At 40.2% G+C, this 16,324-nt stretch overlaps 1 protein-coding gene across 2 annotated transcripts in view; it reads left to right on the top strand.

Annotated features, from left to right (window-relative positions):
* Window positions 1-3,772: 3,772 nt before the first annotated feature.
* si:dkey-122a22.2 (uncharacterized) overlaps window positions 3,773-16,324 on the top strand; it is a 26,089-nt gene continuing 13,537 nt past the window's right edge. Inside the window, exons 1-8 of one of the 2 annotated variants that reach the window (XM_019364950.2) lie at window positions 3,773-3,805; window positions 3,889-3,949; window positions 4,466-4,628; window positions 4,807-4,878; window positions 4,993-5,069; window positions 5,706-5,806; window positions 9,375-9,491; window positions 11,703-11,777. In XM_019364950.2, the coding sequence (XP_019220495.1) occupies window positions 3,890-3,949; window positions 4,466-4,628; window positions 4,807-4,878; window positions 4,993-5,069; window positions 5,706-5,806; window positions 9,375-9,491; window positions 11,703-11,777 (665 nt within the window). In that variant the 5' untranslated portion in view covers window positions 3,773-3,805; window position 3,889. Of the gene's footprint in view, window positions 3,950-4,465; window positions 4,629-4,806; window positions 4,879-4,992; window positions 5,070-5,705; window positions 5,807-9,374; window positions 9,492-11,702; window positions 11,778-16,324 lie in introns of both variants that reach the window. The other variant, XM_019364949.2, reaches the window with a different exon arrangement.

Genomic DNA, 16,324 nt, shown 5'->3' with positions numbered 1-16,324 from the left:
AGCAATAACATTTAGGGTTGTGTGTGCGTGTCTTTTCTCACACCAATCATAAAAATGTAAATGGTGGCGCACAAATTAATTTGCTTTGAGACTTACTGGGTAGCAGTAAATATGAATTTCTCATCCGTGTAAGTCTGAGTAAATTGCTTAGGAGATATTGCATACAATCTTAGATAAAATGTAAAATAGTTTAAAAAAAATTCAACATGATCTCATGCTCCATGGGTGGAACCTATAGACTGATATAGTTAATAAAAAGTGGAAGGTATCTGAATACACATTCACATAAGCATTACTAGAGGTAATAATATGCAACATCATATTTTGAAATCATGTCAAGTGCAGCTACTTTGGTATTGATTTTGTAGTGAAGCTGCATTGCAATTTACATTTAGCAAATTAGTTTTTATTTGCAGGAGAAACCTGAAAAATTAGTAGTTTTTCTTGGCACTACTGAAACATTTGTACCATCCTGTATAATGTATTCTCCTTGGCTATACAGGGATTTCCATTTCACTCATTAGTCCACTCGTTACCTAATTCAACAAGTCTAAAAGACTTTGAATCATGCTTTCAGCTCTTGAGGCTGCTTAAGGTAAATGCTAACAGCAGCATGCTAATCTTTGACAAGTGAAACGCTATCATTATCGTATTTCAGCAAAGTATTTACTTTAAGTGTTTTCACTTTATGCTACTTTTTTTTCTTATTATCATATTTCGGAGAGAAAGATTAGCCTTTATACTCTACTACATTGGACAGCTACAGTTGTTAGCAAACTGAGATTTGGCTGAAACACTTACTAAAGACAGTTTGCTCAGTCACAGTGAACACCTCAAGGAAACCATAACTACTCCCACCAAAAAAAACCCTCTGATGTTTCATCTCCACAAAAAGTCTTTGGCACATTTTTTGTTTTTCAAAGTACGTACACTCACAGACAGAGCTACTGAGCAATGCTGCCATTTCACATGACATACAAGCAAGCTGTTTCCTGTTGGAGGTTTTGGCTGTAGTGGAGCATCACACCACCATACAGTCAGGTCACTTTAACAGTGGAAAGCTAACATACTGTGAGATATGAATGCCTCTTCAGAATTTGATGATGACCTTTGGTGATACCAATAGCCAGTGAGGAACGTTATTCAGTTAACCTGAGCTAAGTGACAAAACAGATAGGACAAACAGGAAATAGATTTTGGTGCCCCTGCCATGCTATCTCCATTACAGTTCCATTGCATATACATGTAGAAACTCTGTAGCACAGAGCAAAAGTGGATAGTATTGCCTGAAAACAAATGCTGAAAGCGGCCAGCAGGAACGGGAGCAGAAAAATGCCAGAAATGTCAAAATAATAGGTTATTATTTGCACTCAGATGGTCTGTTCTCTGTTTTCAGTGGCTGTCCCACCTTATACAGTTTGTGTTGCTGGAAAGGTACCCTCTAATTACAGATGAAAGGGACTGTGTGAGACTGTGCTGAATGTCAGAGATGGGTTGGGGAAAGCAGCAACACCCTAAAAATGGGTCCTGCCTCCAGAAATGCCACAGATGCAAAAGATGGTGTTGAGGTGACCTGGCAGTGAAGGACTGGCCTCTCATCTGTGCTCACTGGGAGCATGAAGATGTTATATTTAGCTCGAGGGCAGATTTAGTTTGTGAGCAATGTTAAATTAGAGTAACAAATTGTACAAAAAAAATGTACAAATTGTACACAAAAGTCTTCTTTTACTGTGTTTGTGCTAAAGGACACAGACATTACATGTTAATCCAAAAAAACTATAATAGGTTTTAATAAGCCATAACCCCAATGTCAGGTGTTGGCTCCAAATCCCATGTGAGCCCAGTTGAACAAGCAGTTCAGAAGTGTTTGTATGGATGGATAGATCATAACAACTATCAACTATATGAATATTATGTAAGTTAGGGATAAGAGTGACAGCAAAAATTATTTTAATAATAAAGTTTGTTATGTTAGGATCTTGAAGGATATTCTAGGAGTATTTTTCTTTTCTTTTTTTTTTAAAATCATGAATGTTACAACAAAAAGAGACACTATAGACTATGCATCTCAAAATTTGAAAGACTTCTGGGTCATATCTGATGATGTCAGAGTTCAATCACTTCTAAAATCTGAGCTTTGTCAGCAATCGATCATGCGTAAAGTCCTGAGCCCTCCAACAGTAATCCACAGAAACAAACAACAAATACTGGCCTTTAGTCAGTCTGGCAGTCAAGGCCATCATACATCATCATATTTTTTTCTTATATTACTGGATGAATCCTGTTATTAAGTCTAAATCTTGGATGGAAGGAGCTATCTTTGATTTCCCAGAGGATGCAGACTCGGGTGTTTTGATGGACCACAGATGAAGCCAAGGGCCAGGTGACTGCTGTACAAGCTGCAGAGGGAAGCTGTAGTTGAGAAGCTAGAGTTGTGTGATTAGACCATTATTCTCTCAGTCCTAATTATGCGAGGCTGGAACAGAAGCAAGATGCTGAGAAGGCCCTGCGTCATTAGCTTTAATCAACCCCGGCTACACTGGAACAAAATCAGCACACAAACACACGCGCAGCCTGCCTGACAGTGTGTCAATACCTGACATTCATCATTTCAGTCCAGCCAGACTTTTTAATTACCGCAATGAATTCCCTACATGGCTCCAGTCACCTGCTATCTAAACAGGGTTTGTTGTTGAGGATTGCCTTTGTCTAGGTACTGTTTAATGACAAAACTGGTTTGGGAGTGGGGGGTGGGGTGTCTGACTGTATTCTATCTGTGGGGAATAAAAGGGAAACGCTCACCACTCAGAACTTAATGTTCCCTCTCTGCTGACGATTCTCTGATGTCATAGACTGCCTAACACTTGAATCCTTTCCTGAAACCATAAAGCTTTATTATTTTTCTCTCCGGTGTCTGTGTGAGGCGATTACTCACATGGAGCACAGCCAAACTGCAGGCCCAGTTCACGGCGTGTGCTATAGTGCATTATAGTACTGAATATCATCAGTATGGATGTGACAGTCCCAGAATGACGCAAACTGGCACACATGTAGAGCCCGCATTAAAAGCGTCTATTTGCATGAATCACTTGTCATGGAAGCAGCTGTCCTGCAAACCATCAGCGCGTTATTATGCATGATGAGGGCTTGATTAGCTGTTCTAAGAGCAGCGAGGGGATCGCAATCAAAGCCCCCTAGTTTCTAATTATCTTCATCTATTTGGGATATATCAAGACGCAGTCCAAGTTTTCCATATGTTCAGTCATTGACCTTCAGTTTGCGTTGGGGCCATTTTTCATTGCAAGATAAAGATTTCGTTTTTAGGTCTTATTACATGGTGATTATGGGCCTATTAATGTTAACTCTCCTGTCTTAACTGGAGTGTGTGAGCCAATACAGGGAGGGTTTGTGGGAAACAGCGACCCCCGCAGGTCCGTAGTTGTATTGATTCAATCCTGTCAGAAAAAGAGAGATTTTAAGTGTATCTGTCATTGGTCTCTACAGGTAACAACATAAAACAATACACACTTAGCCATACACCTCGACAAATTTAATAAAAACTGCAATAATAATAACAACAACAACAACAACAACAACAACAACAACAACAACAATAATAATAATAATAATATAGAATTTATTAATGATAAGTTTACTGAGTTTGCATAAATAACTGCAAGGCAAACATTGACAAATCGCAGTGCACATCACAGAGAGCAGAGAGACGAAGGATACAGTTTTAGAGCATTGCGCGGTTTGTCCCTCGTCGGCTGCTGTAAGTCGTCCAGGAAGTCAGGCTGTTGCTGTAATGAGTTCATTCATTCATTCAGTACATTTCTGCATGTAGTGTGAATATTACAACACTTGGTAATAAGTTCATCTATTCAGAATGCGCAGGAGAGCTGAAGCTCCGTCATCAGGCAATGAACCTGCCGTTGCTAATAATAAGGTAACGTAACGAGAGCAAGCTGTTTGTGGCTGCAGGTGGCAGTTCTGTTAGCGAGCATTAGCTGAGTCCACAAGCTAACGTGTCACTTGGTTTTCGGTTAGGTACATGTCTGCTGGTGATATTTATATTTATTTGCTCTTACAGTGATTTGGAGCATGAACCAGTTTCTGTCAGCTTTCCATTATTTTGTCCAAAGAGAAGAGGAGCCAAACCCCTTAAACAAAACTGCACTATTTCAAGCTCTTTGTTTGTTTACGGGTTATCTAATGAATATTTTACTTTTAAACGAATCATTGGCAAGCGATCCTCAAAAAAAGAGAGAAAAAGAAAATAAAAAAGAATGAATAAACGATCGAAGCAGTAACACTTTTAGGCCTGACTCTACGACCGAGGTTAATAAAATCCAAACTCCACACTTTTGAAACATTTCAGTGTTTAATTTTAAATCGAAATGTAGAAGTGAGTGTGCAGTCAGTGTGTGAATTAACGTTACATTTTCTTCTTTGCATAAATGAGGTTCCGGATCAAACACGGCCCAGCCAAGCTAAAGTCAAAGGCAGTGTGTCTTACAGCTCCGTGCTCGTCAACATTGGGAAGTGTTTACTTGTGATCATCCTCGTCCCTCCGTTCCTCAACTACGCCTCCCTTCAGAGAGAAGGACAGATGCTCTTGCCTAAAGGTTCACTTATCTTAAAGTCATTGTTGCCAACATCAATTTTATGTTTATCTGCAAAATGGAATTTCATTACTTATTAATTACGTAATTTAAACAGTTATGAAGTTCTCAAAGCTGAATGAGAAGCACTCAGCGAGGCCTAATCTTTAATTCTGTTTTTTCTCCCATGTCTTACATTCAGATGGCCAGATTGTTGATGTTGGTTTGGGTCAAAAGATGCATCTTTTGTGTAAAGGACGAGGAAAACCAGTTGGTAATAAGCTGCCTGTATTTTGTTTTCAATTTGTTTTTTCTGGCACATGGTTCTGTATCTGGCTCGCTTATGTTTTTTAGCTAAGCTCTGCCTGATCAGTCTGTTTTCCTGTAGTCATACTGGATGCACCAACTGGAATGTCCTCAGATGTTTGGTTTCACGTTCAGGAGAATGTTGCATCGCTGACGAAGGTGGGGGTTTGACTCACTCACGTTACAGAATTAAATGGGTGTCTTTCTGAATGATACTGTGAAAAGTTCTAGCATTTTATTAATATGACTGAATTTTATATCTCTAAATATCTGAATTACATACATCTAGATTAGTCATTTTTGCCATATGCTGTACATTGAGAGTCAGTCCAGAGTCAGCAGTCACACTGACTTTACCTTTGACCACCATGGTGAACTTCCCCCAGAATCTGCTACTACAAATGCGGCTGTGTTTTTGTTGTCTGGGTCATGCTGGGACAGCCCTTGCAGTATCTCTGCCAGCCTCTGTCAGCCTGGTCTTTCTGCCGGCAGAAAGTCCAGGCTGACAGCCTGCCCCATGGTGTTTGTCTGAAATGTGACCCAGATGAAGTCATAGCCATGTTGCGGAAGGGCCTGACACATAAAGTAAAAAAAGACTGCATAAGCAACAACAACAAAAACAAAGATACAGAGCATTGTTTACGCCTGTATCTGGATCTTTTTAGGGCCACTCAGCCATCATGCATTTTTAAAGCGCTTAAACACAATAAGGCGGGTCTGGACTGTTCTGTAAGGTGAGCTCGGTGTGACTGAAAAAAAAATCTTCTGGCTGTCTTTGTTTGTCACACTGCTCAGGTTTGTACATACGACAGAATGGGACTGGGCTTCAGCAAGCGGCTGATGCAGAATGAAACTACGGGAACAGAGAAGGTTTGGGACATGTCAACGACTGGACGGTGAGCGTGCTGTTTTATGAGACGGTCACTCTGAGTGGTTGTAACTATAGACGGCATATAGAAAACAAACATACCCAATGCAGAAATGCCCTAAACCTGCACTATTTGTAGCAGGCGGTGGGAGGGACAACTCCTCTGGTTGTGAAACACATCCAGTAATATAGAAGTTTATGAGAATGTGCTTCACCTCTCACTTGAATTATTACATCACTAAACATTTTCCTGATCAGTTTGAGGTCTCAACCTCTAGCATCAAGTCACATTTAATATAGCATGATGTTCATTTTGTTGATTATTATCCCATTTAGAGTAAAATACATGATTAAGCTTGGCTTGCTTTATAGCTCACCTAGTGGCTTGTTTGTCCCCCCTTTTTTCAGTTAAGGCCAGGCCTCACTTGTCACATCTGTTTAATAATAAATAAATTAATTAATTAATTAATAATAATAATAATTAAAAACATACAATAGCCAAACTGCCAAATTTAAGGATTTAAAACAATAGTCTACAAATCAGTGGGTGAGCTCATCGTAGCTGCAAGATTCTTGTATATGCAGTCTATATTTGTGACATTTAAATGTGTGTTAATGCCTGCTGCTTTGCACTGATTTTACACTTTCAAACTGTGTCACAGTTATGATTTGTCTGTTTAAATTGTTGTAATTTTCTTTCTAAATGAATGAGTTTGCTGTTTTTCACTTGCGGGCCTCCCGTCTCATTTATCGGCTGTTGTTGTATTTGTAAAATCAATTTGTATAACTTTAAAAGATGATGTAGGCCAAATTTTCTGTAATACTGATTGTAGGAAGCCAGCATCTGTGTGGAACATACCTGGTTTAATGGCACCTTTTCAGTTTCTATGGCGACCTCATGTAATGTTTGTATCGGTGTCAGGACACTGTTTCTCAGCGGCGCAAGAGGGAAAGTGATATGAGATTTTGAATGCCCGTTTTATTATAAACCCACGGTTGATGACTTCTCTCCTTGCTAGAATGCTAAAGGAGTTATTTAAAACCTTTTCACACTACTCTGCTCTACATCACACATGTTGGCCAAGGTGGTCAGTAGGAGAAAACTTACCTGTTATGATGATATGATGAGGCTCGTGACTGATCTGAGTCAGAGTGAAAGCAGAGACAGCAGCAGCTTTTCTAGCATGCTAACCTCCCATCAGTTTCCCATTATACCAGAGTGTTACCCACAATGGGTAAACAAACAGAAGAAGCTGCTGGCTACTCAGCTTGACAAGCTCCAGCTACTGGGAGCTATGGGAGAGAGATGCTACAATTTCTAATGGGGTCCAAGGCAAGCGCGCTTCCAGCAACAATAGCAGACTCTGGAAAGGAGCGTTATTACAGAACACTGTCTGAGGTGAAAGCAGAGCGGGTGCTTTCACTTTGGTATGTTTTTATTTAGGTTTATTTTTTAGGTTTGAATAAGCAAGCACTGCTGACTTTGTTGACCCAGCGGACCGGTTAGCACTGTCGCCTCATTCCTGGTTTTAAATCTCCCCTGAGGCTTTTCTGTGTGGCGTTGTCACGTTCTCTTCTCATGTCTGTGTGGGCAATGCAGCTTCCTCCCTCAGCCAACATTTTATGACGAAAACCTGTCATCAACAACCATGCCATGTTGAAAGTCACCTTTCTTCCCTATTATGAATCTCAATTTGAACTTCAGGTTATTTTGACCAACCTTACATGTCCATGTCTACATGGTGTATTACCACTCATTTGCATGACTTGCTGCCATGGGATTGGCTGATTGGATAGTTGTGTTAACAGACCATAGAACAGAGAAATATTGGTAACCTGGGCATTCCCAAAGGCCAAGTCACCAGTGTGTCAAATTGCTTGGAGCACAGAGAAAAGCAGAGAGAAGCCTTCACATTTGGATGCTATAAAGAATGTTTAAGATTTGTTTTCTGATAACGGGAATAATCATTCCAAATTCTTCCAAATGAAACATTTTACCATAGATTCTTTTTCATTTCAGTTCTGATAATTTTCACAAGCAAAAACAACTAAAACAGGACAAGACAACACAAAAATAAGAATTGATGAAGAACAGGTTGAATATTGAAGTATAATAAGTGAGGCCAGTAAAGTAATGAGAAAAGACAGCGGGCAAACCGTCAGAGGTAACTTAATTGTAATTTTAATCATCTGTAATAATAACCATTCATCCAACTTCTTTGGAACTGTGCTCTACAAGATAATGGATCATGGGGTGTACTTTTTCCAGAGGACTGCACAGTTGTCCTGTGTACACTTTCTTTTTCACATGATTATCGACTGAATAAATCAAAGAAAACGGAAAGAAAGAAAATGGGGAATATTTTACTTTTCTATCTATTACAAGAAGAGAGAAAACCCTTTAAAGGTTTCTTGGCAACAGGCAGTGTCAGGCATTAATTTTAACCACTGAGCAAAAATAGGCCTTTTTTTGTCTCTTGCACTGAAGGAGAACAATCCTTATAAAGCATTTCTTTTGTTTGGTTTGGTTTGGTTTTACCTGCTGGAAAAAGAGACCTTTTTAGACAACTATTTTATTTAACATTTAACTCTGTTTCCAAAAAGAAACACCTTGCTTCTTAGATGTGACACAAAGCAAAGAACCCGGCCTGTTGCGCTGTAGTACAATAACATTGCAGATTTCACTCGGTGCGTTTGCCATAGCAGAGTAAATATTCACAGGGAATCAGTATTACTTTGATAAAGTAGCTGTTCGGGACTTCTCATTAATGTTCTAGCCAGAGACTGATGTGTGCACATCCTGCTGAACACACTCCAGGCCTCCCCTGCGTCACGCAGCCACAGGATTGGGCTCTAATCATCCTCTCTCTGACATCGTAATACATTTGTCGAGCCTTAAATCTGCCTAAGGAATGAGCAGCCGTGATTTGCCGACGGTCAGCAGTCTAGTTTACCTTGGCGTCCGGCCCGGGGGAAGTGGTCGGCTGCCTGTTTGAGGTGCAAGCAATCAATTTCCTGGGTTTCAATATCTGAAGAGGTGTGATGACTCCCTAACCTTAACCCTGTGAGTCTTGTGAAATCTCTTCATTTCAGTGTGACACCTCGGGTTTGATTTATTAGCACAACAAACCCGGGACGAGCAGATGGCTCTCGCAGAGGAGTTGCTGCGCCTCATGTAATGATGATGCTCCCCCTGATGATATAAGTTTGCTGGTGATTGTTTTTCCTGCGGTGTTTTGCAGTGGAAGCGAGCCAGCAGTCCCCCTCCGTTATGCTGTCATTTGGGTTTTTCAGCAGTGCTGTTTATTTTGGTGCCAGATCTGGAAAATTAGACATCAGAAAACTAAAGATACTGCTGATCTGATTTTCTTTTTAACTGTTTACATTCTTTATTGTAAGATAGAACTGATGCCCTTTTGCCTTTTCTCTTATTGAGATTATTTTTGCCTCTTAATATAATAATGATGGAAGCAGATTAGAAATTAATGACATTAAATGACATTACTGTAGTGCCACCTAGCTAAACAGATATGGTGGCCCAGTTTGCGGTGCGTCCTTGTTGTGTGCAGAAGCTCACGAGTGTCGCTGTCTTCCAGGATGGTGGATGATCTGCACCGGCTTCTGGGGGCTGCTGGGATAGTCGGGCCCTTCATCCTGGTGGGCTCTGAGCTTGGCGCACTCAACAGCAGATTCTACACCCACATTCATGATGTGTAAGTACTGCAGAACCGAAACTGAGGATTTTGGATGAGGATTGGCGTCTAATCCTCCCCCCACACCACTCAGTGTTTTCTCAGAGTTACATCAGTTTGGTCAGATTAAACACAGTGATGCCGGTATTACATTATGGAGTAGCGGGATGGTCTGTTTAAAAACTTTAGATTTAGTTTGTTGTTTTTTCGTTTAAATCGTCTGTAAGTACAACATGAATTGTCTGCTGAAGTAATGCATTTTATACATGCAGTCATGCAGTTGGTGCAGAAGAAAATACCTGAATGTGTTTTTGTGTTTGGTACTAATTTTCTGCCAAGTTTACTTTGCAAAATGAATTGAGTTGGGAACCAAAATTACATTTGACTATTGATCGGTCTGTTTGGAAGCTATTTGTTGAAAGGAATATTCAGACTTTATTTGACTCTGATCTGGCCACAAACTGAAGTGATTTCCACATCTCCTCCATCAGTGGGAGAGAGTAGACCTGAATGCATTGAACAGGCTGTAGTGACAGCACTTTATACGAGTGTGCACAGCTAACATGAAGAAATCCTGGCTATGTTGAACTTGCTTCATAGCATAAGAAAGCAGCATTAATAGCAAGGCCACTTTCACCACAGCTGCTGTTTTAGATGAAGAAGTGTGATAACTAAAAACTTAAAAACCCTCAGAAAGCCAGAGTTGTCAGTTGTGTATATTAGTACAAGAATTTCATTGATCTGTGCTCTTAAAAAGCTTTAAAGGAAAGCTGATTATGGAGATGTGTAGGTAACTTTCTTAACATTCGCATCATTAGTTTAAATGTGATGTAAAACACTTTCTGCCATGGTTGTTTACTGATGGTTGGAATGGTTTTGGTCCCAATCTGTGAAGATTGACCATGATGAATGAAGATGATTACAGAGGTGGGGAGGGGAGAGGAGGGTAAAAATTGGCGTTGTTGCTTTCTGTCATCAGCTGTTAGAGGCAATTTTATGGAACAAACTATCATTTTATGATAAAATCTCTTCTAACAGCAATTTCAGAGATGAATATATACAGCCACATCTTTCCAGTAAGACTGCATGCCTGAAAATTTCAGGGTTGTAGCCGGAGAACCAGCTCTCATCATCAGCCATTATCACTTTTTGTGTGACATTTGGAAAAATTGGACAAATTTAAATTAAATTTGCAGTTCTAAAGGAAGCTGGATGTTTGCTTTAAGCCCACATTTAAGGTCCGTGGTGAAATCGCAGGGTAGCCTACAAAGTGAAAATGGTTAGAAAGGGGCTTCTAGGGAGCAGCTCCTTTGGAAAGTGCCTGGACCCGTGGCAGAAGATGTCCTTGAGGGGGATAAGGGCCAAATTTAAATGACTTATTTTGGGAATTTTAGCGGCTGATTAAATCACACAAAATAAAAACTTGAAAAATGTACAACTTTACTTTACTTTTAATCTGTATCTTGCAAGTCCCCCAACTTTGTCAGAGTGAAATAATAAATCAAGTACCTGACTATTTATTTAAAAAAATCTTCTGGGTGCTGCATTAGTTAGTCTAAAAGAAGTGAAGCCACCACGAGGGGGAAAAATGACAAGATAATGTGTGTGTCCATGCTATATGTTAGAGACGACTGTATACTGTGGATTAAGACGTACTGCACTACCAGCCTACTGTGTCAGGAACTGACTTAAAGTAAAGCACAGCGCTGGTGGTAATGAATGTCATGCTAAAGATAAGACAAAAAATAAAATGTGTGTTACTATTTAAGAGTCCTTCATGTCCTCAGCAAAATTTAAAGAAAGCTCATTTTAAAATTGGTTGATAGAGATTTAGGAGTTCTGACCTCACATGTTAAAATATATCCCAGTATACGTTCCCATCATCTCACATGACTCACCCTTTTCAGAGACAACGAGGTGATTAACGTGACAAGTAGCCCGTACCAGGGTTGAAAGATTTAGGATTCAATCAGGCACAATGTTGCTGCTGTTAAGGGAGAAAATTAAGAAGTGGTGAGTGGATGACACCTTTCCAAATGGAAATATTACCTCGGGATCTGGTGTGTGCGTGTGGTCATCTGTCTGTGGGGACAAATCTCCAGGAAGACAGACGAGATGGCGCCATCCATCTCGCGCTCATTACTTCCCAGGCCAGGAGGGTAAAGTGGACAAGAGTAGTCAATGAGTCGTTCTTCATCCGACTGTGTGTGTGTGTCCTCTTGTTGTCCTCAGGCAAGTGTCAGACCTGGTGCTGATTGATCCCATCCCAGAGGACATTTTTGAAGAGGACAAGTGGAAGGAGTACTGGTGAGTTTGTAGTGGAAGGCTTCAGAGGACCGAGTTGGAAGAAGAAAAAAAAGTAAAGATGCAAAGGAGAGTGAGAGAGAGAGAAGATGGAAACATGTCGAAGAAGCAAAAACTGGGAAGGGATGTGGAGTGGGAAAGAAGATTGAGAAAAGAGGAGCGTGGAAAAGGGAGCGAGAAGGATGATAACAGCTCTGAGGGGCAGAGAGGAGGCAGATAAAAAAGCGAGAGGCAGGGAAGAGGTGAAAAAAAGGGAACTGTATCAAGAAAAAAGAGGATTAACATGAGGGGAAGGGAGGCAGAGGCGCTAGCGAGTCAAACTCTTCCCTTATTGGCATTTATGGCAAGAACAGTTGATTATCTTTAATGGGTGGGGCTCATTAGCGTGATTAATTAGAGGCCAAAGAAACTCATTAACTGATTGCACTCACTTGAGCAGGGAACAGATGAGGGGGAAGCCGGGGTTGGGGTGGTGGTCGGAACTGAGTGACAGACAGTGGAATAGCTCTGCTTTAATCCTCCAAGCGAGATACATGTCAAGTCAGTGTCACAGCATATATCTCATTATGCATTAATTATCATACGTGAGGTGTTAAGTGGGGGGTTGGTTGTTATTAATGATAAGCAAGAGTTCAGAGCAGGACTGTTGGTAACAGGTATGCAGTGCGGAGCATGGAGTGTGGCCATTAAAAGGTATTTCTCTGCTGAAGAGATTATAATTAATCAGATGTACAATTTTGCCACATTAAGCTGGGATGGCTGCACGATAAACAAATCTCTGGAGTGCAGTTTTAGTGTATTTGTTGTCACCACGTACAAAACAGAATTTAATGCTCAAAACCTGATAGACATTATTGTTTCATTGGTAAATGATTTGAAATGTATTTATATATATATATATGTATTTTTTTTTTCTTTACGTGGTCTTGAACAATAGTTCTTCAGACTTTCTGAAGAACTATTTCTTTAGACATTGGCTGCTTTTTCACTCACTCACAGTCCAACCCTTGAATCCGACCATTTCAGTCAGAGTCAAATGTTAAATATATTTAAAAATCTGTTTTTGTTTGTTAAGCCACTTCAGATGGACCAGTGAGTCATTCAAGCATGATTGAATGGTTCTAACTAAAGGAGTGAACCAGTGTGGTGTGTCCACATAACAGACAACAAAGAACCCAACAGCCTATATACTAGCAGCTTGTTGTAAAATGCATCATTTTTTTTGCATTTCGAACATTTTTGAACAACATTAAGATTGTCTGTTTGCAAGTGATTGCCAAAGAGCTATTAGCCGAAAACTCAGCTTGTCTTGGCATGGTGTGCAGTGCGTAAAATAATGAAGAAACTGGACAAGTGGAGGACAAAAGAAATGTCTGAAAACCCTATCTGCAGAACCTAAAAGTGTGTACTTAAGAAATAGAAGAAAATCCAGCAAAGACCTGACACAGACCCTGAGATACTCATCTGGATCCTCAGTTGATCGTTCTATTGTTCACTGAAGCTTCATCAGAAATGGTCTCAGTGGCTGTCAGGAAGCCATTCTTAAGGAAGTGAAACAAGGAAAAAAGGCCTCATTACACAAGAATTGGACTGAAAGTCAGTAAGAAAAAGTCTGATGGAGCGATGACAAGATTTGGTTCAGGTGGTTGGGAAGCTCATCTGTAACCGGAAGGTTGCTGGTTCGATCCCCCAGCTCTCTCTGTCCTGGTCGTTGTGTCCTTGGGCAGGACACTTTACCCTACCGCCTACTGGTGTTGGCCAGAGGGGCCGATGGCGCGATATGGCAGCCTCGCTTCTGTCAGTCTGCCCCAGGGCAGCTGTGGCTACAACTGTGGTCTGCCTGCACCAGTGTGTGAATGTGAGAGTGAATGAATAGTGGAATTGTAAAGCGCTTTGGGTGTTTAGAAAAGCGCTATATAAATGAAATCCATTATTATTTGACAGTTGCCAAAATTGAATTATGAGTGTAAAAAGTACATTCAGATTTTGATCCACCATGCAGATCTGGAAAGTGTGTGATTGGCAACAGCTTGATTTTTCAGTATGACAGTGACCCCACACTTTATGTCAACGCAATAAAAGCATATCTGGATAGAAAAACACACAATTGCTACCAAACACTATCAATCATGGATTGGCCTCCCCAGAGTCCCGACCTCAACATTGTTGAAGGAGTGTGGGGTCATCTTGATTTAGAAGGCATCCACCGTCCAAATGACAGCATCGAATAGTCACCTGGAGAAATCTTGAAGACTTCTCATAGAAATTATAATAATTTCTTTTTTCTTAAGCTGCCAATTGTCTGACTTTTAGATGCTTACATTTTTGGTTGGATCTTGATAAACACCCCTGCTTTTTGGATTGTATTTAGCAGTGGATCTAGATTATGAGCCCCGTCCCGTCCAGGTGAATGCCAGGACCCAAAGTTTCCCAGCAGAGCGTTGAGCTGTATGAGGTGATCAGTGTTATTCACGTCACCTGGTTTAGATGTGGATGATTGGTGTACACTGAAGCTTGATTAAAGAAGTCCATGATTTTATACAAGTACTGTGGTACATTTGCTTTGGTATAAATTGTTTCCACCATAATTTTATACTTTAGACATGCTTTCATTAACATAACTGAATAGAAATTAGCTTTATAAAAATAACGTTTTTTTTATTTTTTACCAGAGTTGATTAGTTGAATCTTAATTAAATTCTGGCCTTATTAAAAATCAAACTCGCTTGTAATTTTTCACAGTTATCCAAAAGTAATTCTAGATTTATGCCCCAATAATATTAATTTGAATCGTACAAAAATAATAATTTTGGGGGAGTGCATTGTTTTAGCATAAAATAAACTAGCCTAATACTGAGCCTTGGAGAACCACAAGTTACCATCAAAGGTTTTAAATTGGCAAATGAACATGTTTATCACATCTTCGTTTCCTGTGCAAAAATTCTGCTCTTATATCTTTGCACAGATATAATTAATAAAGGATGCAAGGAGAGGCAAATACAGATGCAGACGTAAAGAATGTAAATAACAGGATAGTAAAAGGAAGGTTATTTAGTTGTTCCCAAGAAATCTTGCAACCACTGCTCTGTCTGTCAGTATTAGGCCACAGCCTGTATAAGGATGAGTGAAGGCAGATAAGAAATGGATCCCTGAAAATGGCCTAATTTGTACGGGACTCAAAGTGGAGCAGCACCATTTATCAGGGGTATGTGTTCAATTATCCTCTGATTAATAGGCATTCATTTCACTGGGTACATGACACGGCAGCAACGATCCAATTACTCTATGGCTGATTTCATTTATATATTGCTTCTCCAAAGACTTACATTTAGTCAGTTTAAAAAAACAGTTCCATCATCTGTGCTTTGATTTCCATGGATGACTAAGTAGGAATGAGGGAAACTGCACGAAGACACAAAGCATCGCTCGCAACAGCGTCACCACACCACTGACATTCTTGCATTACTTCAACATTTACCTTGTTTTTTTGTTTGTTTCACAAACTTGCATGTTTTCTCCGTCTTAGATGTAGATTTATTAGCTGTACGAGGTCTTACCTTATTTGGTGGACAAGATAAGTAATGCAGGAGGGAGCAGGACTGCACCTGAGCAGGATTGTGGGGAGACCGTATCAGCTTTGCTCTGGGACTGGAGGATTTACACATCAAAGACCAGCTCATTAACAGAGGCTCTCTCCCAAAATGAGTTCTGTTACGTCCTACAAAATGAATCAGCACCATCTCCTGAGAATGCTGTGTGTGTGTTTGTGCGCGCGCGTGTAGGCGTTTGCTTTTGCACACTTGTTGTAAAGGGTCAGCTTTCTTACTTGGGATTTTGGGCTGCAGATGTCGCAGCATGTGTCTCATTTGCTTGCGAGCATAGATAACACCGCCCGATGAAAAATCAAGCGGAGGGTCTATCAGTGAGATTAGGAGAAGCCTCGGCGTACGTCTGGACAAATTGCATTCGGCACAAAAGCCAGCCACGGGTCGGGGTCACTCGGCACCGTCCGTTTTTGTTTCACCAGTGTGAGCAGAGAATCATTTGCATCTTTCCATCTGAAAAAGAGCCTTATTTCTTTCATTTAAACCAAACTCGTCAGTATCTATTTATGTGAGCATGTTAATAGATTGAGTGTGAAATGCATTTCTGAGGCGTGGCTTTGGGCTTGCTTTATCTAGACTTTGAATATAAAGCCTGTTTTTTCATAGACAGCAAAAGTAGACTGAAAAAATCTGATAATCTTTTATTTTCTATTTAATCCATAACAGCAGCATTACATCACTGACTGGTCTGAATACTGAATGTTTACTGACAGTGATGTGATCCCATGTAGTGATCTCCATGACATAATCATGCCCATTTTTAATACAGTGCTGTCTCAGGGCATTAAGATCATGGGCACTCAGTGTCAATGAAGCGATATTCAAAGAAAATCATTCTGAAATTGTTCCACAATTTTAGAGATATGCTTTTTTGCAGTTAATGAAACTGACCTCTCTAAGATGTTCTTTTGGTACCCACTCATGTGACTGACATGTTGCCAATTA

Source organism: Oreochromis niloticus, linkage group LG11 (assembly GCF_001858045.2).
Source record: "Oreochromis niloticus isolate F11D_XX linkage group LG11, O_niloticus_UMD_NMBU, whole genome shotgun sequence".
NCBI classification, from domain to species: domain Eukaryota; kingdom Metazoa; phylum Chordata; class Actinopteri; order Cichliformes; family Cichlidae; genus Oreochromis; species Oreochromis niloticus.
The sequence above is the reverse complement of the archived record's forward strand: the minus strand, read 5'-3'. Positions and strand labels throughout refer to the sequence as shown.